At 49.3% G+C, this 27,564-nt stretch overlaps 3 protein-coding genes across 4 annotated transcripts in view; 1 reads left to right on the top strand and 2 right to left on the bottom strand.

The window, feature by feature from the left end:
- Positions 1-10,272, top strand: part of SCN8A (sodium voltage-gated channel alpha subunit 8) — a 158,906-nt gene extending 148,634 nt beyond the window's left edge. For both annotated transcript variants that reach the window (XM_010596698.3, XM_023556559.2), the window contains one exon: positions 6,309-10,272. In XM_010596698.3, the coding sequence (XP_010595000.1) occupies positions 6,309-7,456 (1,148 nt within the window). In that variant the 3' untranslated portion in view covers positions 7,457-10,272. The remainder of the gene's footprint in view (positions 1-6,308) is intronic.
- A 3,405-nt stretch (positions 10,273-13,677) lies between these two features.
- TMDD1 (transmembrane and death domain 1) lies at positions 13,678-14,583 on the bottom strand. Its single transcript, XM_064285160.1, has one exon. The coding sequence runs from the start codon at positions 14,581-14,583 to the stop codon at positions 13,678-13,680; it is 906 nt and encodes a 301-aa protein (XP_064141230.1).
- Positions 14,584-19,027: 4,444 nt separating this feature from the next.
- On the bottom strand, positions 19,028-22,495 carry FIGNL2 (fidgetin like 2). Its single transcript, XM_064284204.1, has one exon. It carries the CDS (start codon positions 21,886-21,888, stop codon positions 19,717-19,719), a length of 2,172 nt encoding a protein of 723 aa, XP_064140274.1. The 5' UTR covers positions 21,889-22,495; the 3' UTR covers positions 19,028-19,716.
- Positions 22,496-27,564: the final 5,069 nt, after the last annotated feature.

Here is a 27,564-nt window from a genome sequence, read left to right as displayed (position 1 = left end):
CAAAATAGACTTTAGACTTAAATCCGCCACAAAGGATAAAGAAGGACACTATATAATGATAAAAGGGACAATTGATCAGGAAGACATAACCATATTAAATATTTACGCACCTAATGACAGGGCTGCAAGATACATAAATAAAATTTTAACAGAATTGAAAAGTGAGATAGACACCTCCACAATTATAGTAGGAGACTTCAACACACCACTTTCGGAGAAGGACAGGACATCCAGTAAGAAGCTCAATAGAGACACGGAAGACCTAATTACAACAATCAGCCAACTTGACCTCATTGACTTATACAGAACTCTCCACCCAACTTCGGCAAAGTATACTTTTTTTTCTAGCGCACATGGAACATTCTCTAGAATAGACCACATATTAGGTCATAAAACAAACCTTTGCAGAGTCCAAAACATCGAAATATTACAAAGCATCTTCTCAGACCACAAGGCAATAAAACTAGAAATCAATAACAGAAAAACTAGGGAAAAGAAATCAAATACTTGGAAAATGAACAATACCCTCCTGAAAAAAGACTGGGTTATAGAAGACATCAAGGAAATTCTTAGCAACGAGAATGAAAATACTTCCTATCAAAATCTCTGGGACACAGCAAAAGCAGTGCTCAGAGGACAATTTATATCAATAAATGCACACATACAAAAAGAAGAAAGAGCCAAAATCAGAGAACTGTCCCGACAACTTGAACAAATAGAAAGTGAGCAACAAAAGAACCCATCAGGCACCAGACGAAAACAAATAATAAAAATTAGAGCTGAACTAAATGAATTAGAGAACAGAAAAACAATTGAAAGAATTAACAAAGCCAAAAGCTAGTTCTTTGAAAAAATTAACAAAATTGATAAAGCATTGGCTAGACTGACTAAAGAAAAACAGGAAAGGAAACAAATAACCCGAATAAGAAACGAGAAGGACCACATCACAACAGAACCAAATGAAATCAAAAGAATCATATCAGATTACTACATAAAATTGTACTCTAACAAATTTGAAAACCTAGAAGAAATGGATAAATATTCTTGGAACAATACTACCTACCTGAACTAACACATTCAGAAGTAGAACAACTAAATAGACCCATAACAAAAAAAGAGATTGAAACGGTAATCAAAAAACTTCCAACAAAAAAAAGTCCTGGCCCAGATGTCTTCACTGCAGAGTTCTACCAAACCTTCAGAGAAGACTTAACACCATTACTATTGAAGGTATTTCAAAGTATAGAAAAAGACGGAATACTACCCAACTCATTCTATGAAGCTACCATCTCCCTGATACCAAAACCAGGTAAAGACATTACAAAAAAAGAAAATTTTAGACCTATATCCCTCATGAACATAGATGCAAAAATCCTCAACAAAATTCTAGCCAATAGAATCCAACAACACATCAAAAAAATAATACACCCTGATCAAGTGGGATTTATACCAGGTATGCAAGGCTGGTTTAATATCAGAAAAACCATTAATGTAATCCATCACATAAATAAAACAAAACATAAAAACCACATGATCTTATCAATAGATGCAGAAAAGGCATTTGACAAAGTTCAACACCCATTTATGATAAAAACTCTAACCAAAATAGGAATTGAAGGAAAATTCCTCAACATAATAAAGGGCATATATGCAAAGCCAACGGCCAATATCACTCTAAATGGAGAGAACCTGAAAGCATTTCCCTTGAGAACGGGAACCAGACAAGCATGCCCTTTATCACCGCTCTTATTCAACATCGTACTTGAAGTCCTAGCCAGGGCAATTAGGCTAGACAAAGAAATAAAGGGTATCCAGATTGGTAAGGAGGAAGTAAAGCTATCACTATTTGCAGATGACATGATCGTATACATGGAAAACCCTAAGGAATCCTCCAGAAAACTACTGAAACTAATAGAAGAGTTTGGAAGAGTCTCAGGATATAAAATAAACATACAAAAATCACTTGGATTCCTCTACATCAACAAAAAGAACACCGAAGAGGAAATAACCAAATCAATACCATTCACAGTAGCCCCCAAGAAGATAAAATACTCAGGAATAAATCTTACCAAGGATGTAAAAGACCTATACAAAGAAAACTATAAAACTCTGCTACAAGAAATTCAAAAGGACATACTTAAGTGGAAAAACATACCCTGCTCATGGATAGGAAGACTTAACATAGTAAAAATGTCTATTCTACCAAAAGCCATTTATACATATAACGCACTTCCAATCCAAATACCAATGTCATACTTTAAGGGGATAGAGAAACAAATCACTAATTTCATATGGAAAGGAAAGAACCCCCGGATAAGCAAAACAATACTGAAAAAGAAGAAGAAAGTGGGAGGCCTCACCCTACCTGATTTCAGAACCTATTATACAGCTACAGTAGTCAAAACAGCCTGGTACTGGTACAACAACAGGCACATAGACCAATGGAACAGAATTGAGAATCCAGATATAAATCCATCCACGTATGAGTAGCTGATATTTGACAAAGGACCAGTGTCAGTCAATTGGGGAAATAATAGTCTTTTTAACAAATGGTGCTGGCATGCCTGGATATCCATTTGCAAAAGAATGAAACAGGACCCATACCTCACACCATGCACAAAAACTAACTCCAAGTCAATCAAAGACCTAAACATAAAGACTAAAACGATAAAAATCATGGAAGAAAAAATAGGATCTACCCTAGGAGCCCTAATACAGGGCATAAACAGAATACAAAACATTACCAAAAATGATGAAGAGAAACCAGATAACTGGGAGCTCCTAAAAATCAAACACCTATGCTCATCTAAAGACTTCACCAAAAGAGTAAAAAGACCACCTACAGACTGGGAAAGAATATTCAGCTATGACATCTCAGACCAGTGCCTGATCTCTAAAATCTACATGATTCTGTCAAAACTCAACCACAAAAAGACAAACAACCCAATCAAGAAGTGGGCAAAGGATATGAACACACATTTCACTAAGGAAGATATTCAGGCAGCCAACAGATACATGAGAAAATGCTCTCGATCATTAGCCATTAGAGAAATGCAAATTAAAACTACGATGAGATTCCATCTCACACCAACTAGACTGGCATTAATCCAAAAAACACAAAATAATAAATGTTGGAGAGGCTGCGGAGAGATTGGAACTCTCATACACTGCTGGTGGGATTGTAAAATGGTACAACCACTTTGGAAATCCATCTGGCGTTATCTTAAACAGTTAGAAATAGACCTACCATACAACCCAGAAATCCCACTCCTCGGAATATACCCTAAAGATACAAGACCCTTCACACAAACAGATATATGCACACCCATGTTTATTGCAGCTCTGTTTACAATAGCAAAAAGCTGGAAGCAACCAAGATGTCCATCAACGGACCAATGGGTAAATAAATTGTGGTATATTCACACAATGGAATACTACGCATCGATAAAGAACCGTGACAAATCTGTGAAACATTTCATAACATGGAGGAATCTGGAAGGCATTATGCTGAGCGAAATGAGTCAGTTGCAAAAGGACAAATATTGTATAAGACCACTATTATAAGATCTTGAGAAATAGAAAAAACGGAGAAGAACACAGACTTATGTGGTTACAAAGGGGGGAGGGAGGGAGGGAGGGAGAGGGCTTTTTATTGATCAATCTGTAGATAAGAACTCAGCTGCTAAGCAAAAGGTTGGCAGTTAAAATCCACCAGCCACTCTTTGGAAACCCTGTGAGGCAGTTCTACTCTGTCCTATTGGGTCACTATGAGTCGGAGCTGACTCAATGGCACCTAACGACAACAGCATAGCCTTTTTCAGTTAACTGCCCCAATTTTTTTGGCATTTTATGTTTGAGGGATGCTTCCTTATTTAAATAAAATCCCTCATGTGTCAGTGGAAGCTTATGTTACCTCATTTATTTCATTGAGTCCTCGACAGCAGCAGGCGTTGAATGAAGAGAATATGTCAGCGCCTTCCCTTCAGTCTTCCTTTCCCAGCCTCACTTCCAGTTTTCATTTCCCAGACATTATTTCTCCTCTGCCTTACCATGGCCACTCGTTGGACTCTCCTTGTTGCTCTGTACTTTTAAAGACAAGTGGTCTATTTGAAGGTGGACCCCTGGCTGAATGTAAACATAGCAAGGCCTTCTGGTTTGTACATTTTAACTCTATTTTATATCCTACTATATCCTACTGTCCTACTTTTTTTCTTTTTGTACTTTAGATGAAGGTTTACAGAACAAACTAGTTTCTCGTTTAACAGTTAGTACACATATTGTTTTATGACATTGGTTAACAACTCCATGCCATGTCAACACTCTCCCTCCTCCTTAGGTTCACTGTTACCAGCTTTCCTGTCCCCTCCTGCCTTCTAGTTCTTGCCCCTGGGCTGGTGCGCCCCTTTAGTCTCATTTTGTTTTATGGGCCTGTCCCATCTTTGGCTGAAGGGTGAACCCCAGGAATGACTTAATTAGTGAGCTAAAAGGATGTCTGGGGGCCATACTCTCAGGGTTTCTCCAGTCTCTGTCAGGCCAGCAAGTCTCATCTTTCTTCTTTAGTTAGAATTTTGTTCTACATTTTTCTCCATCTCTGTCCAGGACCATCTATTGTGATCCCTGTCAGAGCAGTCAGTGGTGGTAGCTGGGCACTGTTTAGTTGTACTGGCCTCAGTCTGGTGGAGGCCGTGGTAGATGTGGCCCATTAGTCCTTTGGACTAATCTTTTCCTTGTATCTTTAGTTTTCTTCATTCTTCCTTGCTCCTGAAGGTGTGAGACCAGTAGAGTGTCCTAGGTGGCCACTCACAGGCTTTTAAGACCCCAGATGCTACTTACCACAGTAGAATGTAGAACGTAGAACATTTTCTTTATAAACTATGTTATGCCAATAGAGCTAGATGTTCCCTGAGACCATGGTCCCCACAGCTCTCAGCCCAGCAGTTTGGTGCCTCAGAGAGTTTGGATGTGTCTATAGAGCTACCATGACCTTGCCTTGTACAAGTTGTGCTGGCTTCCCCAGTACTGTGTACTGTTTTACCCTTCCCCAAAGTTACCACTTACCTATTGTGTATTTAGTGTTTTTCCATCCCTACCCCTCCACTCTTTTGTAACAATCAAAGATTGTTTCTTTTTGAGTGTAGACCTTTTCATGAGCTTTTACAGTAATGGTCTCATACAATATTTGTCCTTTTGTGATTGACTTATTTCACTCAGCATAATGCCTGAGTTTCATCCATGCTATGAGATGCCTCACAGATTCATTGTTTTTTATCATTGTGTAATACTCCATTATGTGTATGTAACACAGTTTATCCATTCGTCTGTTGTTTCCATCTTTTTGCTATTGGGAACAATGCTGCAATGAACATGGGTTTTCATATGTCTATTCATGTGACGACTCTTATTTCTCTAGGCTACTATCCTACTTTTATATCCTTGCAATTTTTACCTATTGTACCATTTTCTGATTTATGACTCTAAGCACAAAATCTAGAAGTTCTGAATGGAGAGCCACTCCTGAGAGGTCCCTTGAGTTTTCTAGGCTAGTTTGGTAGCGTGATTAGAAACCAGAGATAATTTTTCAGAGCTAGTAAGGAGATACTTTGAAAATTGGTGGCCTTGGCAGAGTAATTAAGACATCAAGGCTGAAAGGTAGTGAAGTCATGGAGTAAAACCAGGACCTCTCATTCTTTGTCTGTGGACATGAAAATTTGATAGCATATTGGAGAACAATTCAGTAACACCTAGGAAAGGTGTACATGCACAGATCTGAAAAACCGAATTGTTTTTGGGTAGGAAAACAGATAAATGAGAACCTATTCAGAAAATAGAATACTGTACAGCCATTACAATGAACAATCTGAAATTACGTTAATCTCAAAAACATAATGTTAAGTCTCAAAAGTAAGTTATAAAAAGATAAATACAGTATAATCCCTCAAACACAGTAAGATACTATATATCGTTTATGGATTCATACATAGTAGAACTCTAAAGACACACTAGAATGATACATACCATCTTCAGGATTGTGGCTGCTTCTGCGGGTGAAGAGGGGAAGCAAATTTGGTAAAAGGTTACCATCTGTTAAATCTGAGTGTTAGGTAGGTAGTGTCTTTTATTATTTTCTCTGCTTTTGTATGTTTTCGAAATAAGTTATTTTCTTTATCATGGGAGTTCAGATTGAATGGTTAGGCACTCATTCTGTAAAGCCTTATGAACTTCAGGGTTCCATAGTGCCAGGTGAAATAAGTAAAGAGAAAAGAAATCTCTAATCTCAGTAACATGTCTTCTTCTGTTCCTCTTCCTAGGAATGTTCCTGGCTGATTTAATTGAGAGATATTTTGTTTCCCCAACCCTATTCCGAGTCATCCGATTGGCCCGTATTGGGCGCATCTTGCGTCTGATCAAAGGCGCCAAAGGGATTCGTACCCTGCTCTTTGCCTTAATGATGTCCTTGCCTGCCCTGTTCAACATTGGCCTTCTGCTCTTCCTGGTCATGTTCATTTTCTCCATCTTTGGGATGTCCAATTTTGCATATGTGAAGCATGAGGCCGGCATTGATGACATGTTCAACTTCGAGACATTTGGCAACAGCATGATCTGCCTCTTTCAGATCACCACCTCAGCTGGCTGGGACGGCCTGCTGCTGCCCATCCTGAACCGCCCCCCTGACTGCAGTCTGGATAAGGAGCACCCCGGGAGTGGCTTTAAGGGAGACTGCGGGAACCCCTCCGTGGGCATCTTCTTCTTCGTAAGCTACATCATCATCTCCTTCCTGATTGTTGTGAACATGTACATTGCCATCATCTTGGAGAACTTCAGTGTAGCCACAGAGGAGAGTGCAGACCCTCTGAGTGAGGATGACTTTGAGACCTTTTATGAGATCTGGGAGAAGTTTGACCCCGATGCCACTCAATTCATTGAGTACTACAAGCTGGCGGACTTTGCAGATGCCTTGGAGCACCCTCTCCGTGTGCCCAAGCCCAATACCATCGAGCTCATTGCCATGGATCTGCCAATGGTGAGTGGGGACCGTATCCACTGCTTGGACATCCTTTTTGCCTTCACCAAGCGGGTCCTGGGAGATAGCGGAGAGTTGGACATCCTTCGGCAGCAGATGGAGGAGCGGTTCGTGGCATCCAATCCTTCCAAAGTGTCTTACGAGCCAATCACGACCACACTGAGGCGCAAACAGGAGGAGGTGTCTGCAGTGGTCCTACAGCGCGCCTACCGGGGACATTTAGCCAGGCGAGGCTTCATTTGCAAAAAGACCACATCCAATAAGCTGGAGAATGGAGGCACACACCGGGAGAAAAAAGAAAGCACCCCCTCTACAGCCTCCCTCCCATCCTATGACAGTGTAACTAAACCTGAAAAGGAGAAACAGCAGCGGGCGGAGGAAGGAAGAAGGGAAAGAGCCAAAAGACAAAAAGAGGTCAGAGAATCCAAGTGTTAGAGGAAAGTAAAAATTAAATATTGTACAGATTTAAAACTTGCAAGTGAAAGATTGTTTACAGACTTCCTGAATATTATCAATGCAGAACAGCTGCGGAGACACTTGACCTGAAGACCTATACCAAACGTAGTCTGCTTACCGTGTAACACAGTTGCATCTTGAGCAGTGACCTGCCAAGGGCAAAGGACCCTGCTCCCTGGATTCAAAGATTTTCTAATGCTTGGGCAGGTGGTTACTGCATGTTCCACATCAGTCAATGCAACTTAGGACAAACCTAACAGGATACAAAAACAGAGGAGAGGCTGCCGGGACCACCATATTTCTGTTGCAGCCAAATGGATTTTATTTTTTCATTTTGTTGATTCTCAGAAGCAGAAAGCATCACTTTAAAAGTTTGTTTGTTCATGCAAACTAAATTTGCATTCTTACATTAGTTAAGCTAAGCAGCAAAAAGAAAAAACACACACACTCATATTTAGCCCATGTCATTTAATTGTCAGTTTCTTTGATATAAACCGCATCTTCTCCACATGGGCTTCACATGGTTTGGAGATGGGTGGGGGAAAACAATCAGGTTTCCTCAGGCTGAGGAGGACTTGCTCAGGCCAGTTCCAAACATTGTGCTCATTCAATGCGTAGAAATGATTTGCATGATGGCATGCCGTGATCAGAAGTCATGCATGAGAACCATACACCACAGGACACTACTAATCCTCTCCCCTGCACTGGGTCAGCCTTTGGCCAGGACCTAGCCCTAAACTGTTCACTGTATTTGGAGAAAATGGTAAAAATTTCCATACCCGCTGCAATTCTTTATGAATTCTTAAAAGTCTTTCACACACCTTCTGGGGTGGGAAACAACCAACCAACTAATTGAGAACCACCACCACCAACAGAAAAAAACCCCAACCAACAAGCAGATGGATCCGTTGTGTGTATATGTTTAACAGACATCTCTATAACATACAGCCATTGTTGCACATTTTGAAAGATGAACTATTTAATGCTGCTCTGTGTCCTGTACATGGGGAGACCTCAATCCCAAATGGCTTGTATTAAATAATGTCACTGTAAAACCAAATCCTAGGGCTAAAACAAAACAAAAAGTTCATTTGTATCTTACAATATTTATGATGATTGTTTAGCCTTCATACTGGAGAATTGACACTTATTTGGGGTAGAGATAAAAATGCTATTCAAAGTAGCATGTTATCTCTAGGGGGTAATTTGGGGAACTTAAAACAACCTTTCGTTGGGGGTTAAGGGGTGCTCACTTCATTTAGTATCATGTCCTTTCTGCCTTGCGGCTTTCTCTCGGCTTGGGTCAATACAGAGAGGGGTTCGGATGTTCTGAACTGGCCTCTGTCTTCGCCAGAGGGGCTGTCACAGGCTCATACGCTGCATGATCCCTCTTACCTCCATCTCACTGTTCCACCAAGCAGGGCTTCCCTTACCCGTGGTGGGTGAGGGCAGCAGCACTGGGGCTGTGGCTGTGCTTTCTTTTGTTTATTATTAGAATAAATACTCGCTGGTGGGACCTGAGGTAGAAATGGAACCGCCTCTGAACCAAGCCCACTTGGTTTCTTTACGTCACTGGTTTTCATGAGAAAGTGATCTAATATAAATTCTTTCAGATGTTCCAACTTCCCCGAGCACATTCTCTTTCAGCCAGTTTTGCTATCTGCTTAGCGACCTGCCCATTGTCATTGGAGGGTGGCTTTTGGGGGAGCGTCATATGTCCCATCTCCTGCTTTAGAAAAGACAGTTTTTAGTCCAGGAGTTTCTCATCAGCTGACTAGATTTCAAAGCCAACATACCGCAGTTGGATGTGTCAGGAAGTCTATACAGAGTGTGAGGAGAGATCTTAGCTTGTGAACCAAATGAAAATAAATTCTTCCAGAGTCATAAAATGGAGGGGGTGGGGAAAATAACAACCCATAATCAGACACACCACTCTGCCTTGCAGTAAAAGCGCTTTGGGTGTGATTTCACAGTCCACCTGACTAGTTTTGCATAGAACAAACCACAGCAAGTCAGGAAGCAGAGCTCTCTATCTTGTTGGACCATTACAAACTCTGTCCAGCTCTCTTAAGCCTGCTTCTGGGGCACCATCTGTAGAATTTTCGTACTACACCTGATACCTGATTGGGAAGGCATTTCTTTCGGAGACCCTGCTAGCTGCTAGGATGAATGTATACTTACATGTACAGGCTACATTGTAAACAGCACAAAACAAGCTGACACGTGTGGTTATTTTTAAGAGAATTATAAATACTGTAATATATAATTTTATTTTATTGGCATGCCTTTTTGTAAATACAAATTATTAACTTATTAAATAGGAAATGGCTTCTGGCTTATGCCATTGTCATGTTTATTTTTATTTTTTATACTTTTGTTTCTTCTTAGAACTTAGATGCTGTCAGCCAATGTACATCCCCAAACCAGACAGACAGACAAAAAATTTTTTATTGCTAATGGTCTTTTCCAAAACAACAAAAAATATATATATTTTTGTTCCAATGTGCAATAAATTCTAACCACTTCTATGCAAGATTTGGCTAAACTTCATAATTGTTCTTAGGTCTTGAGAGGGGCAACAGAGCTATACAATCCCGCTTGGTACACCAAATGCTTGCGCTAGTGATGTCATTAAGCTACTAGAGCATCTTAATGAGGTTTTTTCTGAGAGCTGACCTTTTTCCTCCCCCAGATCCGGATCCCAGCCCAGCAGGTTATCTCCTCAGTAATACATGGGCCTTGGTATCTGACACCATCAGCCAGCTTCATAGGGAAGAAGCCACCTCCACTGTGTTTGAAGTTTCACTTTTTTTTTTTTTATCTTTTCCCACCTTTTCCTTTACCCACTGTCCCTCCACCCACTCACTCACCCACCCACCCTGTTCCACACTTCTTTGGTAGTAAATGACACCATCACCAGCAGTTTACACCCGCAGTTAACAGGCATTGAACTGAAAGAATCAATGATGACGTTTTCATACGTCTTCACTGAGTTGGGTGAGTGGCAACGCTTTGCCAAATATTAACGAAGCCAATCAAAAAGCAGCAGCCACAGTATCACTGCACATATATATATATAGATATATAAATATAAACATTTATTTTTTGTAGCCAGGTCCTTGGTGCAGTATTTATACTCCACAATCCACCTTTAAAAAAGGACAAAAAGCAAAAAGACGTGTGATGCTGTTAATTTAAAATGCAGAGCCAAAGCCACTGAGCAGCAGCTGACATGGTTGCTGGTATGTGGGTGAAAAACACTTATTCCCTCTTCTTTCCTGAACCTCCTTGTTGCTTAGGATGAGGAGACTCCATAATCTAAAGCAGAGAGTGAGAGCAGGAAAAACTCCCTGGGTCAACGTGCCCTCCTCTCACTCCTTCCTAAGTGAGCCGCTTTTGGTATCAGGAGTGGACTGGGGAGAAATAAACAGAAACGCCCAGTCAAAGCCCCTGGAGTGACAGTGCCCAGAGTTCTGTTCTTTTTCGCCGTAACCAATGTAAACCTGTAGAAGAGCAATAGTGAAGATTAGTGTATTAGTGAATGCATGGAGGTCAACGCTGCTCTCAACGAGACGCAATTAAAAAGTACATCACTACTATAAGCCAAAAGGAAACAAAATAAAAATTACCCTTTTTACTGTACAAGGGAAGCCTGTCTTGGTGTGCGTTTGTTGCTTAACAATCCCAATTCTTGAGTTCTGGGTGGGGTCCGGGAATTGGGACCTTAGCACATTCGGGGAAAGGAGAGAATGGAAGGGAGAGAAGTCAGAGGATCTCTGGCAGAGTTCTAGCAGGGAAATAGAGATTGATGAGAAAAGCAAGGTCCTAACCGCCCCAGAACCCCACTCACCCATTGCATGTGGCGTTCCTCCCCCTACAGGGCCAGTGCTCAGAGGCCCCTAAAACCCCTTCCCCCCAGTTCACCTGGCAGAGCTCCCAGAGATTATGTCAGCCAGCCCAGCTGGACTGGCCTGCCTTCTGCCTTCTTCATTAGTACGTCAAGGAAAAAAAACTAGCCTAGTGCCCCAAAGCTAGGGCGTGCATCATGCTCCCCAGCCTCCATTCTGCTAGTAACGCAGGGCCTTGCCCTCCATCGCCCCCACAGAACAGACCAGCAGACATGGGCTGGTCGCATTCACATTCTTTCAAGGGAGGGGGTCACCCCTCTCTTTCCCTCTCTCCCTGACCCCCTTTGGGGACATCCCTCTCTAGGCCATGTCTCCTGGTCCAGGAACATTCTCTCAGGAGGATCTTGAAGTGCCCACTCTAGTCCACTCTGGAGAGAGATGGCTGGTAGGTCAGTCCCCATCCTCCTCCCCTCAGCCCCCAGCCTCCAGGCCTGCTGTGGAGGTGAGATTGCCATGGGTTATGACTTCGTGACTTGAGTCCCGGGCATCTTCTGTAATGATACCTCTTTCTTTTCTCAGATGTTGCCCAAAGTTTTGCAAAAAGCTTCGTTCATTTTCAGGTACCCCCACCCCCTAAAGAATCGGCTGCAGCTAGCCAGCCAGGGGGCAGACGTCAGGAGAGAAGAGGAAGTCCAGGTTTGGAGGGGCCCGAGGTTTGCACCAGAGCCTGCATTGTTGTTCAGCTCTGTGCTTTCTTGGATTCCCTTTCCAAGGTTACTAGGATTTCCTCCAATAAAAACACTCCTGAGGCACCTGCTGCCCCTGCCCCCCAACTGCTGTTTGCTGTACCTAGAGGCTAAGTGGGGTGGGGTGGGCGGGTGTGCACATGTGGTGTGTGTGCACGTGAAGAATGTATATAGGTAAAGGGGAGCGTGGTCCAGCGGTTCCAGAAAAGGGACAGGACTCCTGTGTTCCATCCCCAGCTCGACTGCTGGCTCGCTGTGTGGCCTTGGGCAAGTCACTTAACCTCTCTGTGCCTCAGTTTCCCCATCTGTAAAATGGGGATAATACTACTGACCTACCTCACAGGGGTGTTGTGAGGCTTTAATTCAATGTTTTGTAAAGCATTTTGAGATACAGAGGCAAAGGCACTAGGGAAGGGCAAAGTATTATTCGAACTTAAGGAAGATGAAATGGTACCATAAATGCTGCTATTCTGAGAGCCATTTTAAACTGCACTGCTCCAACCACCCCCGCTTCTCATCACCAGGACAGCAGGTCGAGAAAATGTCTTTCCTTTCACTTGCTTCTGGGGTTTGTGATTATTCTAGACACTTTATTTTTCCTTGCTGTATCTCCTTCCCTCACCCCCTCGACTTGTTCCCTGTTCCGTTTATGCGGAAATGGCAGAAATGCTTGAGAAATGAGAATGTATAAGTGGGTTGGAAGTTTATAGTCTGAAATTTCAATTTTACTTTGTACTGTACATCTTTTTACTTTAGAATTTGCAATAAAGGGTTACGTCAATCTTGTTTTCAACTCTCCTCTTGGATTGGCCTGTCATTCTGTCATTGCTGTCACACCAGAGCCCCTCAGCCTAGCATGGACAGGGAGTAGAGCACTCCTACCTAGCAGGACCCCATGGTTCTTTCTGTCTTCCCCCAGGGGACAGTTTAAGCAGAGTCTTTGTGAGGGCTCACCCAGGCCCAGCCACTCAGAAGCAATGGAGAAGGTTCGGGGCTCCCAGTAGACCTGCAGGAGGCCTTGCCTGAGTGGGGAGAGCACCTTGAAGGCAGCCCCAGGAAGTGGGTGCACCCTAGCTGTGCTGCCCCTCTCCCCCACACTCCAGCAGGGCCTCAGAGTAAACTGAATGCAGGAGCTGCAAATTTTGTTACGGTCCCCATCATTTTTCCCAAGTTGCCTTACACAGACCATTCCTTCTGGAGCTCAAACTTTCCGGTTGAATTAAAAACCTGACTATGCCACTGACTAGTTGTGGCCAGAGTTCCTTTATGTGTAATGGAGATAATACCTCCCTTCCTGGGTTTTGAAGATTATATCAAATAATGTATGTAACTGGTTAGCGGAGGGCCAGGCACACAATGAGGGCACAATAAATGATAGCTCTAAGTAGAAGAAGAACTGCAAAATAAGAAGGAACTAAAGCTGACAAGAATTGGGAGTGCCTACCTCCCACACCCGTAAACTGGCACCAAGCCCCTCCTCATCCACTGCCCGCCCAACTGGACCTTTCCAACGAACAGACACCGATTGCTCCCTCCTTTGCTTATTTCCTAACTTTTATGTTACGTCAAAGGCAGCACTCCATCAGGATATGCTCCCGTTTTACAGCTAGGGGCACTGAGGCCCAGGCTGATGGGGCCTAGGCCCCAGGTGCTCTAAGCCCAGAAGCCACTTTGTTTCCCACGGTCCGTGCGCCTCGGGAGTGGTGGGCGGGCTGGGGCAGCCAGGCCGCGCCCCGTCGCCGTCGCTGCCGCCGCCCGTGATCCACAGCGTGAGCAGAATGAGCAGCGCCCCGGTGCCCAGAGCCCCCACGAATCCGGTGAGGAGGCCGAGCACCAGCGGCCCGGCCCAGCCGGTGGGGCTCCGCTCGTACGGGGGCTGCGGCAGTCGCTCCACGATCAGCTCCAACTTGTCCCAGTTGAGCTCGGGGACCGAGGCGCGGCGGGAGCGCGGGGCCGGGGGCCCTGGGGCGGCGGCTGGGGCGGCGGCGCCTGACGGCGGCAGGTAGCGCTCCCCGAACTTGCGCAGCTGCAGCGTCGCCTGCTGGTGGAGGCTCTTGCCCAGCTCCCGGGCCACGTCCGGCCGGCCACTGCGCCGCAGAGCCCGGGCCACGCGGTCCCAAGACAGGGACGGGGCCTCGGCAGCCAGCCAGTCCGCCAGCGCCTCCCGGCAGCCGTCCGAGACCTCCTCGGGCTCTGCTGGCTGGCCCGCCGAGTCCTCCTCCACCTGCCGCCGCCGCCGCCGCCGCCGCCGACCCCGCGACTCCGACGACTCCATGGGCTCCAGCCGGTCGGCCCGCGCCAGCCGGTCCTCAGACAGTCTGGCCAGCTCGGCCTCGACGTCAGGCTCAGGAGCCTCCAGGAGTGACCGGAAATGGCCGCACTCCTCCGGGGTCAGCAACTCCGCCAGGCGGACGGCTGCGTGAGGGCCCATGGCGTCCTCGGCCCCCGCAGGACCAGGCACCCAGCCCCACAACGCCAGGACCAGAGCCAGAGCCAGAGCCCGCGATGCCATCACCAGCGGTGACTGGGGACCCACGGACTGTAGGGGGAGGGGCTCCGAACACCCAGGGCCTGAATGGGGGAGGGGGGGATTGTGGGGCGAAGGTTTCCAACATTCAGGGATTGAAACAGAGGATGGGATTCCCAGGATACAGAGAGGGAGAGATTTTAACACTCAGGGACTGGGGGAAAGGGGCCTCCCAACAATAAACACTGAGGTGGTTTTCAACATGTGGGAATTGTGGGAGGAGGGCATCCCAAGACCCAAGAACAGAAGAGACCAGATTTTCCAATACCCAGAGATTGGATGGGAACTCAGCCCACCCAAGGAGGCTAAGATTCTGGGACCCTATACTGTAACACCTGCCTGCTGTCCCATAGTGCCTCATCTCTCCTAATTCACCCCCTTACTGCCCCCCCAACCCACCAGCAGCCCTAGACTTTGCTCTCCACTATCTCCAATTCCTAATTGTTACCCATGAAGTATCTCTAAAACCTACCAAGTATCTATAGACTGCGTTATTTCCCTTCTTCCTACACTTGCCTAATCCAAACCGGCATCCTCTTTTGACTGGATAAGGTAATCCCTCCTCCAATCCTCTCCCACACACTGGGGCCCCACTTACCTAAACTTTCATTTCCCCAAGCAAGCTTGGGTCTGGCTCTCTCCTTTGGACCTTGGCTTGCACTCTGCTCTGCCTGGGTCACTCCTGCTGTCAAATCCCAGCTGGCAGTCTCTGGGAAGCCCTCCCTGACTCCTGCACACACCCCTTACTCATGTCTCCTTTAGGTAGCCCTCCTATCTGCTCCCCATGGCACACTGCAGCTCTGCCTGTTTACTCTGTCCGCTCCATGAGACTGCAAGGGCCATCCGTCATTCCCATAGTAACGTGCATAATAGGTATTCAGTAAAGATTTGTTGAATCCATGTGTGACTGTATAAATTCTTAACCTACAATTCAGACCTTGTCCACAGCCACCCCCTTTCTTTCATGACCCTCCCCCCAGGCTTCACAGTGGAGCCCCAGCTCTTAACAGGGTATGAAAGGCCCTTGTGGTCCAGTCCCAGCTGACTCCCCCAGCCTCTTCTCCCCACCCCTGCCCTAACTTTACTCTTGTTAACAAATTACTGCTGTGGCAGGGCCCCACACATCCGGTGCAGTTTCCAGCCTCCATAGCTTTGCAGAACGTTTCCCTGAAACCCCATCACCACCATCACAGCAAGGTGGGGTCTTTTCCGAGCATTCTTAAAATAGCCTGTGCATCCTCCACCAGGACACTTACCTGGAAATTCATTATTCTTTGTCTTCTGTGTATCAGATACTGTGCAAGATGTGGGAATATAAAGATGAATTTGACATAGTCCGCTCCCCCCAACCATTTCTTTACCCTCAGTCCCATGCAGTGTCTGCACAGAGTTGTTTCCATCAAGACGATTCTGACTCGTGGTGACCCCACGTGTGCAGAGTAGAACTGTGCTCCATAGAGTTTTCAAGGCTATGACCTTTCAGAAGCAGATATCCAGGCAAACCAGAGGAACGGGATTGGGAGTCTGGGCCTCCAAGGGCCTAGAGGGTAGGGGTTGCTGAGCCCTGGGGCAATGCCATGGAGCCCCCACATCCAGGCACACCCACAACTGTTTCTCTTGGAGGAACCACTCACTTTGCAGGGTCTCTCCATGTCCTTGTTCTGCCTCCTGAAAGCCTGTGGTACGCCCTCAACAGGAAGTCTGGGTGCACTGCTCCCCCTGAGCTCTTGTGCATTTTCAAGGATTTTGCTTAGAGCATTCAGGAACGCAGGAAGTTGTGGGTCCTAACCTCTCTCACAGGCATCTCCCACAGTGCTTTTTCAGCAAGAGGTTCCTTCCTTGTTTTCTCAGTCTCTCGGTTTATGATGTGCTGCCATGGATAGTTTGGGGACCGACAGATGGTGGCAGACAAAGGATTCCATGTGACCTTAAAGAGTGGAACTCAGCTGTCTCCACACCCTGTTCTCTGCCCACTTTCCCTCCACCCCAGAAGGGGATACAAGCATGACCCTGGCTCTATTCAACAGGGGCTGCTGCCCAGTTTCTGGATGAACCTTCCTCTTCAGTGCCCTTTCCTCCAGGCATTCATTGGTGTGTTCATTCACTCACTCGATAAACATATGAGCCCTTCCTTGCCCCTCCAACTACAGGGCTCTGGGGACACATTGAGTCTGCCCCAGTTCTAACCCTCTGACAGCTCAGAATTGCAGGAGGGCCCTCCCTATCCAGGGGCTTTCCAGAGCTCAAGAGTGTGGCTTTTCACTCTGTACCCTCAGTGCCCAGCACCTGGTAGGCACTCACTCTGGCAGCGAACTACAGGACCCCCGTAATGACTTTTTGCTGAAGGAACAGAAACACCCACAGAATCACACCCTTGGCCCCAGCAGACCTGGATGCCCAAGCATTCCCCCAAGAGCTCCCCACATCCACGGGCCCCAAGAAATTCTCTGGAAACCACATGTCATTGTTTTAATACTGTGTAATACTTTCTTTTAAAATACAGTCTCTTCTGAGGTAGACAGACCGCAACTGCAGAGCATCGTCAGACAGGAGATAAATATGTCCATGTACAACACACAGCAAAATGAGGTAGAAATGGTTACAGCTGGAGGAGGGGACCCCAACCCCAATCTGGGTAGAGGAAGGAGAGGGACAACTTGCCAAGTCTGCCCCTCCCCCACACCTTGCCCCTAGATTCTTTGGTATACCCCCCCGCCAACACTGCCAGAGCTGGACCTGCCCTTCCCCTCTCTGCCCCAGTGTCCATGAGGTAGATGCCAGTTGACTGGGGGCTGTCTCCTTGTGCAAAGTTCCCCAAGCCTGGGAAACAGGAAGAGCCCAGTACAGGACACTGTGGGGACCCAGGGTCTCGGTTAGTGAGCTCCTCCTACACCCAGAGCTGCCTGCCTCTTGAAGGGAAGGCTGGGATCCCAGCCCACTTCCTTGTGGCTCTCCACCCACCCCACCCCCATACACATACACACACCTGAGAGAACCTCCTCACTCCCTGCTCCCTCCAAGGGTCATTCACAGCCAAGACCCTGCAGCCCGTTTCGGACGCACCAGAGGCCTGCAATGTTGGCCTCAAGGAGAGGAAGGCCAGAAAGATACCAAGGTGAAAAGGGAAAAAAAATAGAGCAGCTTTCCTCCGAGCATTCCTAGGCCAGCAAGGCCCTCAGCACCTTGGCACCTGAAATGTCCCCCATGGACACTCTCCCAGCCAGGGGTGGGAGGTGACACAGAGACTCTGCGGGAGCTGCAGGGGCAGGCAGGGAACAGGAAGTGAGGCTGGGGTGGGAGAAAAGGAGGGAGGAATAAGGGGGTGTCCTGCCCTTTGGACCAAAGCTCAAGAGTTGTGGAACTGGCTCCCTGAGGGGTGGGGACAAACTGCTAAAGCCCCCTCAAGGGAAAAGTTGAGGAGTATGGTTCTCAGAAGGAAGGGCCTCCAAGCCTGGGCTTCTGGTGGAAAGCTTGGGTGGTCCTGAGAATAAGCCCTGAAATCAGGGAAAAACAGCCTGCCCATCTCCTTCACCCTCTCCCAGTCTGTGGAATGCCATACCTAGGGCTCTAGGGGAATAGGGGAGGCCCACTTTCCTAGGGAACCTTCTCCTGTGGGGCTGCTCACCCCTCCTCAGAGCCTCTCCCAGCAAACAGTAGACAAAGAAGTTTGGGTCTGTGGTTGATTTTGTGCCCAACCGGACTTGTGACCAGACTCTCTTCCCTCCAGAGAAATCCTCTCAGCATAAGTTATAAAGAACCTCTGCCAAGTCAGGGGCTGGATGAGACACCTCTCTGGGGACTCTGCCGGGGTCACCCTCCCACTTGGGTCCTCCCAGCCAGGGCAGGGCCCTCCATTCCCCTCCTTTCTGGGCCTAGGGCAGGAAGTGGGCAAGAGCATCCCCAACTCTGGATAATGCTTCACAGGAAAACACTGGGCTGAAGGGTGGGGCCCAGCGGGGAGAGCAGCAGGAAGGGAGTAAGACTTAACCTCCTTTCTCAAATCCAGCACCCCAATCCCCGACACCCCTGCCTAAAACCTTGGACCTGGGGAGGAAGCCCTAGAAATACATTCCACTTCTGTCCCAGGGATGGCAGGGGTTTGAGTGCAGCCCCTGGGTCTTCCTCTCCCCTTCCCCACAAGTCTCACTTTCTGAGTCTTCTGGGAGAATATGCTCCCCTGTGAGGGGGAGGAACATACAGGAGAGCAGCGAAAATCTAACATTCTTTCTGAGGTCAGTTTCTTCCTGAGTTGTCAAAAAAAAAAGAAAAACAGCAAATTCTACACATCTTACAAAAATAATAGGCCTAAAATATTAAACAAGCTACATTTCTGGGACTTCCCATCAAAAGCAAACAAAAAACCCTTCTTTGGGTGTTTTTTTTTTTTTTTTTTTTTTGCTTGACCGCCCGCCCCCCCTCCCCCCGCCCAGACCCAAAGTTTCAGCTGAGTGAGGGATAAGGGGGTGGAGGGAACTCCCTACCCCCTCCTCCTCCACCCCTGGACCTTCAGATCTCCTGTGAAGGGACACTGCAGTCTTTGAATGCGAGAGGGACAGAAGGCAGTGAGAGCCGTTAAAGCGCAGAGAGCAAGAGAGACAGCGAAGTGGGGAGAACCCGGTGGAGACAGAAGCACAGAGGATGACAGATAGATGGGGGAGGGAAAGAGGAGCAAAGCAGAAATAGGGCGAGCATGGGGGTGGTGTACACAGGGACAAAGCAATGGTGAGAAAAAACTAGGCAAATGCAGAGAAAGAGGCAGGGGGGCGGGGGACGGGAGCCATTCAGATAGCGAGGAGACAAAAGGATTGTGGCGAGAGAGCAGGAGTTCCTTAGGCCCCGGGTGCCAGCCCATCCTGGATCTGTCCCGTCCGCAGGGGGAGCTTCCCGTCCACAATAAATAGGAAAAACCTGAGTACACGGCGCATATGGCATCTATCTGCCTAGCAGAAGTATTTTCCTTCCCACGAAAATAAAATCCACCGGCAGACCCCACCCCTCCCCACCCCACATTCAGCACTCCAGCACTCTCTCAGCCACGGTTTGCTAAATGACACCCTTCCCAAGCGGAGGAGACAGGGAGGGAGGGGCGGTGGCTCCCGCGCCCTCCCCAGTGCGCCATCAGTGTCCGGAGCCATACATTTTGTCCCACTCCACGAACGAGTCCAGCTCCTTGGGGGAGACCCTAGGGCCCACCTTGGCTAATGCTGCCTCCAAGTCCTTGTAGGAGAGGGGACGCTGCAGACCCGGGAGGCCCGCCCCGGCTGCTGCCTGCTGGCACAGCTGCCCCAGTTCGCCCCCTGAGAAGCCCTGGGTGCCCTGCACCAGGGCAGAGAGCTCCCGTTCGCTCAGCGCGCAGCCCTGCTGGGCCAGCGCCCGCTGCAGGATCTGCCCGCGGGCCGGACTGTCGGGCAGCGCCACGTAGAAGCGGAGAGCGAAGCGCCTGCGGGTCGCCTCATCCAGAGCCGCCGGCCGCGACGTGGTGCCCACCACCAGTACGCCGTCAGCCCCCGCGCCGCAGCCGCCGTCCAGGCAGGCCAGGAGCGGGGCCTGCAGCGCGCCAGCAGCGGCGGCGCCATCGTCCCGGGCTGGGAGCAGCGCGTCCAGCTCGCTGATGAGGAGCACCGCGGGCGGGCGGCCGCGCGCAGCCGCGAAGGCGGCCTGGAGGAGGCGCGCGCCTTCTGCCGCGCCCGGCGCCCCCAGCGCCGAGCCGCGCAGGCGCAGCAGCGTTGCGCCCAGCTGCGTGGCGAGGCAGCGGCCCAGCAGCGCCTTCCCGGAGCCCCGCGGCCCGAAGAGCAGCACGGTCCGCGGCGGGCGTGGGCTGCCCGGATAGGCGGGCGGCCTCAGCAGGGGCCACACCAGCTCCTCTTCCAGCGCAGCCTTGAGTGCGCCCTGGCCTGCCACATCTGCCCACTGCACCGGCGGCCCGCAGTCCACCATCTTGCTGGTCGCTAGCTCCAGGGCGCCCGGGTCCACGCTTTTGAGAGCCTCCCCCGACGGCACCACGAAGCCCCCACGGGGAGTCGGCGCCGGGGCCCGGTCCGGGAACTTTTCAAAGGGCTCGAGCTGCGGGCCGTACACGGGAGAGCCCAGGACTTTGAGGGCAACACCGGCACCGTACTTGCCCGACGCCTCCTCCGCGGCTCCTGTTGGCTTCGATCGGAACCCGTTGCCCCGACACTCGCCGTTGTCCGCGGCGGGGTAGGAGGCGCCGTCGGCCGTGGGGGCCTTGGCGGACTCATAGACGTACTTGCGGTAGCGGCCCTCTCCGCCTTCGTCGGCGGCCTTGCGCTTCAGCGAGACCCCGGCCTCCGCGCCCGGCGCCGCCGCCTGGAAGCTGTAGGAGGTGGGCGCCGGTCGGGGCGGAGCCGGCGCGGGCAGGGGCGTGGGCGCTGCCAGGCCCGAGGTCAGGTAGGGGGCCGTGGGCGGGGCCGGGGGCGGTGGGAGGCCACCGTAGCCGGTCTGCGCGGCATAGCCCCCCGCGGGGTAGTTGTACAGAGGCCCCGAGGGGCCATACCCCGGCGGAGGCGGTGGCTGCAGTAACGCGGCCGGGGGCGGCGGGGGCAGCGCTGCTCCCGTCTGCGCGCAGTAGCCGGGCGCCAGGTACCCCCCTCCGTAGCCCGCCGCGTACTCTGGCGCCGCCGACGGGCCCCCGCACGCATTGCCGGCGTAGAGGGGTTCTGGCAGGTTCCCGGCTAACACTGGGGAACCCCCCAGGCCTCCGGAACCGCCCCCACTGCCGGACTTGGTTCCCGGGAGGCCCTCGTGGAGTGAGGCCAAGGGGTAGGGCGGCTCAGGCCCTGGCCAGGGCTCGGGGTCCCCCTTGGCGCCGTTGAGGAAGGCGGTGTCGCCATAGCCGCCCAGAGTGGGGCGCTCGTAGGGCGAGTCCAGGACCCCAGAGTACTTCTCTGCATAGCGCTTGAGAAGGTTGGAGGCGGTGAGGGCAGAGATGTCATCGTGTGCCCAAGCATAATGGCAGCGCTGGCGACCCCCAGGGGGCAACTCCAACTTGTGGGCCGGCGACGGGGTGGTGGAGGAGACATCTAGGTGCTGCTCTGGCCACTGGTTGAGGGGCTGGGCGTGTTCCGGTGTCCAGTGCATCTTCGACAGAGCTATGGGTGAGAGAGAGCAAAAAGCGCTGGTGAGGTCCTGCAGAGCCTCTGAGAACCCACCGGCCGCTAGCCACAGGCCAACCCACTTAGACTTGGAACAGGCTGGTTTTCCAGCATCTGCCATCCACTCTCTCAGGGCATTCTGCCTCCAGGCACCAAATACCCAGTACTCTCCCCACATGTCCCAGGATTAAAGGTATCTGAAAATATTTTCCTTGGAGCCAGAAGGAATCTGGAAAGTTCCTTGCATCTGTTTGGAAAAGTGCTAACTCCAGCTTGTAGGCAAAGGTTATTATTCTGCTCTGGCCACACCAGCCATGCCTTCTATAAGACACAGGGTCCTTACTGTCACATCTAATGAAATGAAGGGTCAGGCAATGGGCTGGACACCCCTAGCTGTCCACTCGGGCAGCCCTAGGGATAGGAACACACCAAACCCCGAGGGGAACTCACTCAGTAACATTTGTTGCTCTCACACAGAGTTATGTAAAGGTGAGTGTGGCCAGCCCAGGACCTCTGGCCTAGTGGGCCAGCAGTTTCGTTTTCTCACTATTCTGTTCACCTCAGCCTCCCCTGAGATTCCAAGGCCCCCTTTGGGCCTAAGGTCCCAGATGCCAGAGTCTGTGGCAGTGCCTCATGGGTGGTGGGAAGCCTCAGAGGCTGACCCAGAAACATTCACTTCCTTTCCATTTGGTTTCTTTTCACCTCTGCCTAAGCCCATCAGAGCACCTGGATTCCAGACCCAGCCTCTGCACTTACTGGTTGTGTGCCCAGGGCAGGCGCTGCCATTTGCCTCCTTCCCAAAATGTGTCTCATCACAGTACCCTAAAACTGGCAGTGAGTTTATATTAATGGAGGAGGAACAACTCAGAAAAGGAAGGTGAGAATAGCTGCACAACTCAAAGAATATGATCAGCCTCACTGTATTGTACATATAGAAATGGTTGAATTGGTTCATATTTTGCTGTGTGTGTTCTCAGCAACAATAAAATATTTTTTTTTAATTCACTCAATACAAAAAGATTATTAGACAAATCATGTTCCAGAGAAGACAGTACACAGCAATGCACCTCATAGAAAATGGGTCACAGATTTGTCTCTGAGCTTCCAAGTAGCCAAATAAAGAAGGAGATTTGCTTTGCAAAGTAAGAAACGCCACCATTACTCAAAAGAATCAAATGTTTTCCTGACATAGATATCATAGAATTTTTTTGACCGCTGAGATATAATAAACAATACCCTGAACATCACTGTAGTAAACACAGCAGAAATGTTCCACAGCTATTTCTTACACTGTCCCTTAGCACCAGTCAAGACATGAGCCAAAACACACTCTGGTAAAAGGGATTTGAAACCAAACCAAACCTATTGCCGTTCAGTCAATTCCGACTCATAGCTACCCTATAGGACAGAGTAGAACTGCCCCATTGGATTTCCAAGGAGCGGCTGGTGGATTCCGACTGCCGCCCTTTTGGTTAGCAGCTGAGCTCTTAACCACTGTGCCACCAGGGCTCCAAATGGGATGCAGGGCCTGAGAAACAGCATTATCTTGGCACATGGCTCCACCGGGTTGACCTGATCCTTGGATAAAATCTTGAAGACTGAATGGGCCCATGGCATACCTAGAGACCGTTTGTGCCAATACTTCTCAGACACAAGATTTTGATAAGACAAGTCACTTAACCTCACAGGTTCGGTATTCTTCAGCAAATTTTTATCAAACGAATACTAAGTGCTGTGTTAGGTGTAAGGAGTCCTGGTGGTGCAGTGGTTACGTATTCAGCTACCAACCCAAAAGTTCAGTGGTTTGAACCCACCAGCTGTTCCATGGGAGAAAAATGTGGCAGTCTGCTTCCATAAAGATTCACAGCCTTGGAAACTCCGTGGGGTAGTTCTACTCTGTCCTGCAGGGTCACTATGAGTCAAAATCAACTCAATGGCAACGGGTTTGGTTTGGTTTTGGTGCTAGGTGTGGGGCCAGGTTGAAAGGTGAATAGGGGTTCAGCCAGGTGGCGGGGACAGGTAGACAGTATCCTGTGTGAACGGTGGGAAAATAGAGATGCACTGAGAAGGCCTCACTAAGGAGGTGGTGTCTACTGGACCTTGAAGGGTGAGGCACCAAATTGATCAGATAGGCTACAGACAGTAGGGCACCCCAGACCACAGAAAGCCAGGGCTGTGCTAGCTCATATGCCCACCCCCTCCCTCAAGGCATTTTACAGTCACCTCCTGGAACATGTCAATAAAGATACAAATCTAAAGTGTCTATGACTCCAAGGCATTTGGTTTTCTATGTTGTGAATAGTGCCCCTAGAAGTAGGGCTTATAACCAAACACTGCAGGCCCAAAGAGAGCAGCAGGAAATACTGGGTCACCGGAATCGTGCATGTGGGGGAGTGGGAGAAGATGAGGCTGAAGATAATCAAGGCACTTCTCAAGTGCTTCACAGCTGGCCTTACAGTCAACAGTTTGTTGACGGCACCCACCACCTCTGCTGATGGCCACTGCCTCCTGTGGCTGTGGCCTGAGGTCAGTGGGAGAGGTCATTTTTTGTAGGAAAAAAAGCCCCACTGCCCTAGGGAAGGCCTATGTTTAAAAAGGAAGGTAGGCGAGTCTGCTTGGGGTTGCTCACCTCCATCTGAGAGGTGATACTGGCCAGCAATGGCAGAGGGAAGAGTGGAGACTAGCAGAGCTGTGCGGTCCGTTGGGGTCAGGTGTGCTGCTTTCTAGCACCTGATGAGAAGGATTCCCAAAGAACAGGCATCCTGGTGCCAAAGGGGTTAATTTCCTGGGATATCAGGAATCATAAATGGTCCTCAGCTTGGCTGTGGGGTCATATGAGATAACATCAAAGTCACACAAAGGCAAGTGCTGTTACTTCTTGGACCCCAAAGCAGTTTTTCTGTTTTGATCGTTATCTGTGCTGTGGTTCCTTAATTAAGGGGGAGAGAAGAGGCGACGTTAGCGACAGCACTGACCCTGAGCATAGTAAACTGGTCTTGCTGGAGAAGAAGACACAGTAAAGAATCCGGACTTGTCCACCCTCATTTCCTGCCAGACCTTGCTCCTCCTTGCCCCAGCATCCCAACCTGGTACATGGTGCCCCCCGCCTCATTCACCAAGGGTTCAGGGCCCAGGCCCCTGTCATTCAGCTCTTGCCCTGGCCTCCTGTAATCTTCACTCAGGTCCCCCACCCTGGTCTGGTCAGGCCCTGGTCATCATCAGGCACCCCTCCACCTCAGAAATGGGGGCCTTCAGGAACCCGCCCTCCAGTCACAACCTCTGTCCGCCCGGCTCCATACCCACTATACTTCTTCAGCTCCAGGACTCAGCCCCTCTTCAGGCTGTTCTCTCTATCCCACTCCCCTCAGATACTGGCCCTTCTACTCCAGGCAGTTTTCTTCCCAATTCAGCCAGAAAAAAAATAAAGAGGTCATTGAGCAAATCTTGCTCACTTCCTGCCCTCAGTTTTCATCATCATCTACATCTACAGCCATCTTCCAGGCTAGGAGACCTGAGAGTCCCCTCACCTCAGCCCTTGTCTCATTAGCTAATTACCCCTCCTTTTCACCATGTTCTGCCTCCCTCCTCAAAAAAAAAAAAAAAAGGCATTGCCATTGAGTCAATTCTGACTTAAAGTGACCCTATAGGACAGAGTAGAACTGCCCCACAGGGTTTCCAAGGAGTAGCTGGTGAATTCGAACTACCAACCTATTGGTTAGCAGCCAAGCTCTTAACTGCTATGCCAGCAGAGCTCCACATCCCTCCCATCTTCAAAAAGACCTCCCTTAACCCTGGGTCCCCCACTAACTACCCTCCCAGCGCTCTTCCCCTTCTCCTTGCTGCTTTAAAAGCATCATTGTCCACATGTGGCGATATGGCGTCTGCTGGAGGTCCTCCAGTGGTCTAACCGGGGAAGTGAAGGACTAGGTCAGCGATTTCCGCTAACTTAACTCCTAGCAGTGAATCTCAAGACTCACTCTAACCCCTTCCAAGGGAAGGAACAAAGGTCTAGTCATTACTCAGCTAACTGCCCAAGGACCAGGGGGAGAAGGAAGTGAGGTCACCTTACTCAGGCTGAGAATGCTGGTTCATGTAAACCCAAGTACACCCCATGCATACACGTACCACAGGCAAATGCACAGCTGAGGCATACGTGCACAGGTGCCCTCCACACACACACATGCTTGAGGGGCAGTTTCAGTTGGGTGCTTCCTGACAGACCCAGGCCCGCCCCACCCCTCCCGCACTCATAGGAATGGAGTTACAACAGCGTTGCACATTCTGCCTTACAGCCCCCTTGCTCTAGCACAAAGACATGGAGTTACAAGGCCTCCCTGTGGACCAGCCCACATGCTCCTGCCACTCAGCCTTCTGCACGGGTTCCCAGGAGAGGGATCCCAGCCAGGCCTTCTCCCCATGCCTCCCTTCCGGCACTCCAGTCCCCTACATGAGCTGGGCTGGAGGTGAGGAAAGGCCCCAGGAACTTGAGGACAAGTATGGCTTTAAAGTCCAGGAGACCTGGGTTTGAATCCAGACTCACACTTGCTGTGTGACCCTGGGCAGATTGTCTGACCTCACTGAACCTTAATTTCTCCATCTGTTAAAGGGTCATGCAGACTGGCTGTGAAGATTAAAAGAGATCATGTATGTAAAGTATCCAGTCCAAGTGTGGGGCACAAAGTAGGATAAATGTTACAATTAAGAGCCCCAGCCTTGCTGAGTGACCTTGAACAAGTCACTTCCCCTTGGGGCTAGGAGCACTTGGTGAATGGTCTATGAGGGAGGTTCCTTCCTCCAATATGACAGACCATGCTATTTCCCCAACACCCCAACCAAGCACTGGTGGCAGAACCAGCCTGATGAGATCAATTATCATCATCCCTATTTTACAGATGAGGAGACTGAGGTATAACCCATTGCTGTCCGGTGGATTCTGACTCATAGGGTTTCCAAGGAGTGACTGGTGGATTCGAACTGTCCAGCTTTTGGTTAGTAACTGAGCTCTGAACTACTGTGCCACCAGGGCTCCACACAGAGATATAGGGAGGTTAATACACTCCCAAGGTTGCACAGCTGTTGTTACATAATGGATCCAGGACTTAAGCCCGAGCAGTCTGATTACCGTACCCATGTCCTTAACCATTCTACAGCACTGCCTCCCTGCTCCAGCCCTTTGTTCTTAGTAACGAGAGAAGAACCCGAGGCCATGTACACCAACACTTATTCCCGTGGACCTATGGAAGCATGAAGCCCTGAGACACGTGGTTAAGAACTCTGCTGGTAACCAAAAGGTCAGCAGTTCACATCCACCAGCTGCTTCTTGGAAACCTTATGGGGCAGTTCTACTCCATCACGTAGGGTCGCTCTAAGTAGGAATCGACTTAATGCTAATGGGTTTTATTGGCTTTATGGAAGCATAATTCCATATTTGCCTGGGAATGTGGCTGTGCCCCAAGTGCTGTATGTTTATCCTTCAAACTTGCAACTGGAAGTACCTACCCCTGGGGGTATCCCTATCGGCCCGCTTCTCCCAGGCAGGAGAATTTGTATCCTCTCACCTGTAAAACAGCCCAGATGGAGCTGTCCCTTTCCCTGTAAACTGGACATATGATAACCATATACACCTCTAGGCCAAGTAGACAGTTCCTTATTTGGGTTTTTGACTTTCCCTGGTGGTGGCTGGACTCTGGAGAAAACACTATCTTTCTGTAACCAGCCGGTTTGAGGAGCAAGGTCTTGCTCCTGAAGCAGCTTTCTCTGCAGACCCTTGAAGTTCAAGGGCCACTGTACACATAAGGAAGCTGGACCCCCACTTGACCCTGCCCCACAGAGCGCAGTCCTTCAAAGGCATAGG

The sequence above is a fragment of the Loxodonta africana genome, chromosome 4 (assembly GCF_030014295.1).
Source record: "Loxodonta africana isolate mLoxAfr1 chromosome 4, mLoxAfr1.hap2, whole genome shotgun sequence".
NCBI lineage: Eukaryota > Metazoa > Chordata > Mammalia > Proboscidea > Elephantidae > Loxodonta > Loxodonta africana.
The sequence above is the reverse complement of the archived record's forward strand: the minus strand, read 5'-3'. Positions and strand labels throughout refer to the sequence as shown.

What these genes read in the sequence shown, in the direction of transcription:
- FIGNL2 (XM_064284204.1), bottom strand. Translation starts at nt 21,888, where the DNA reads ATGTGGGGAGAGTACTGGGTATTTGGTGCCTGGAGGCAGAATGCCCTG.
- TMDD1 (XM_064285160.1), bottom strand. Translation starts at nt 14,583, where the DNA reads ATGGCATCGCGGGCTCTGGCTCTGGCTCTGGTCCTGGCGTTGTGGGGC.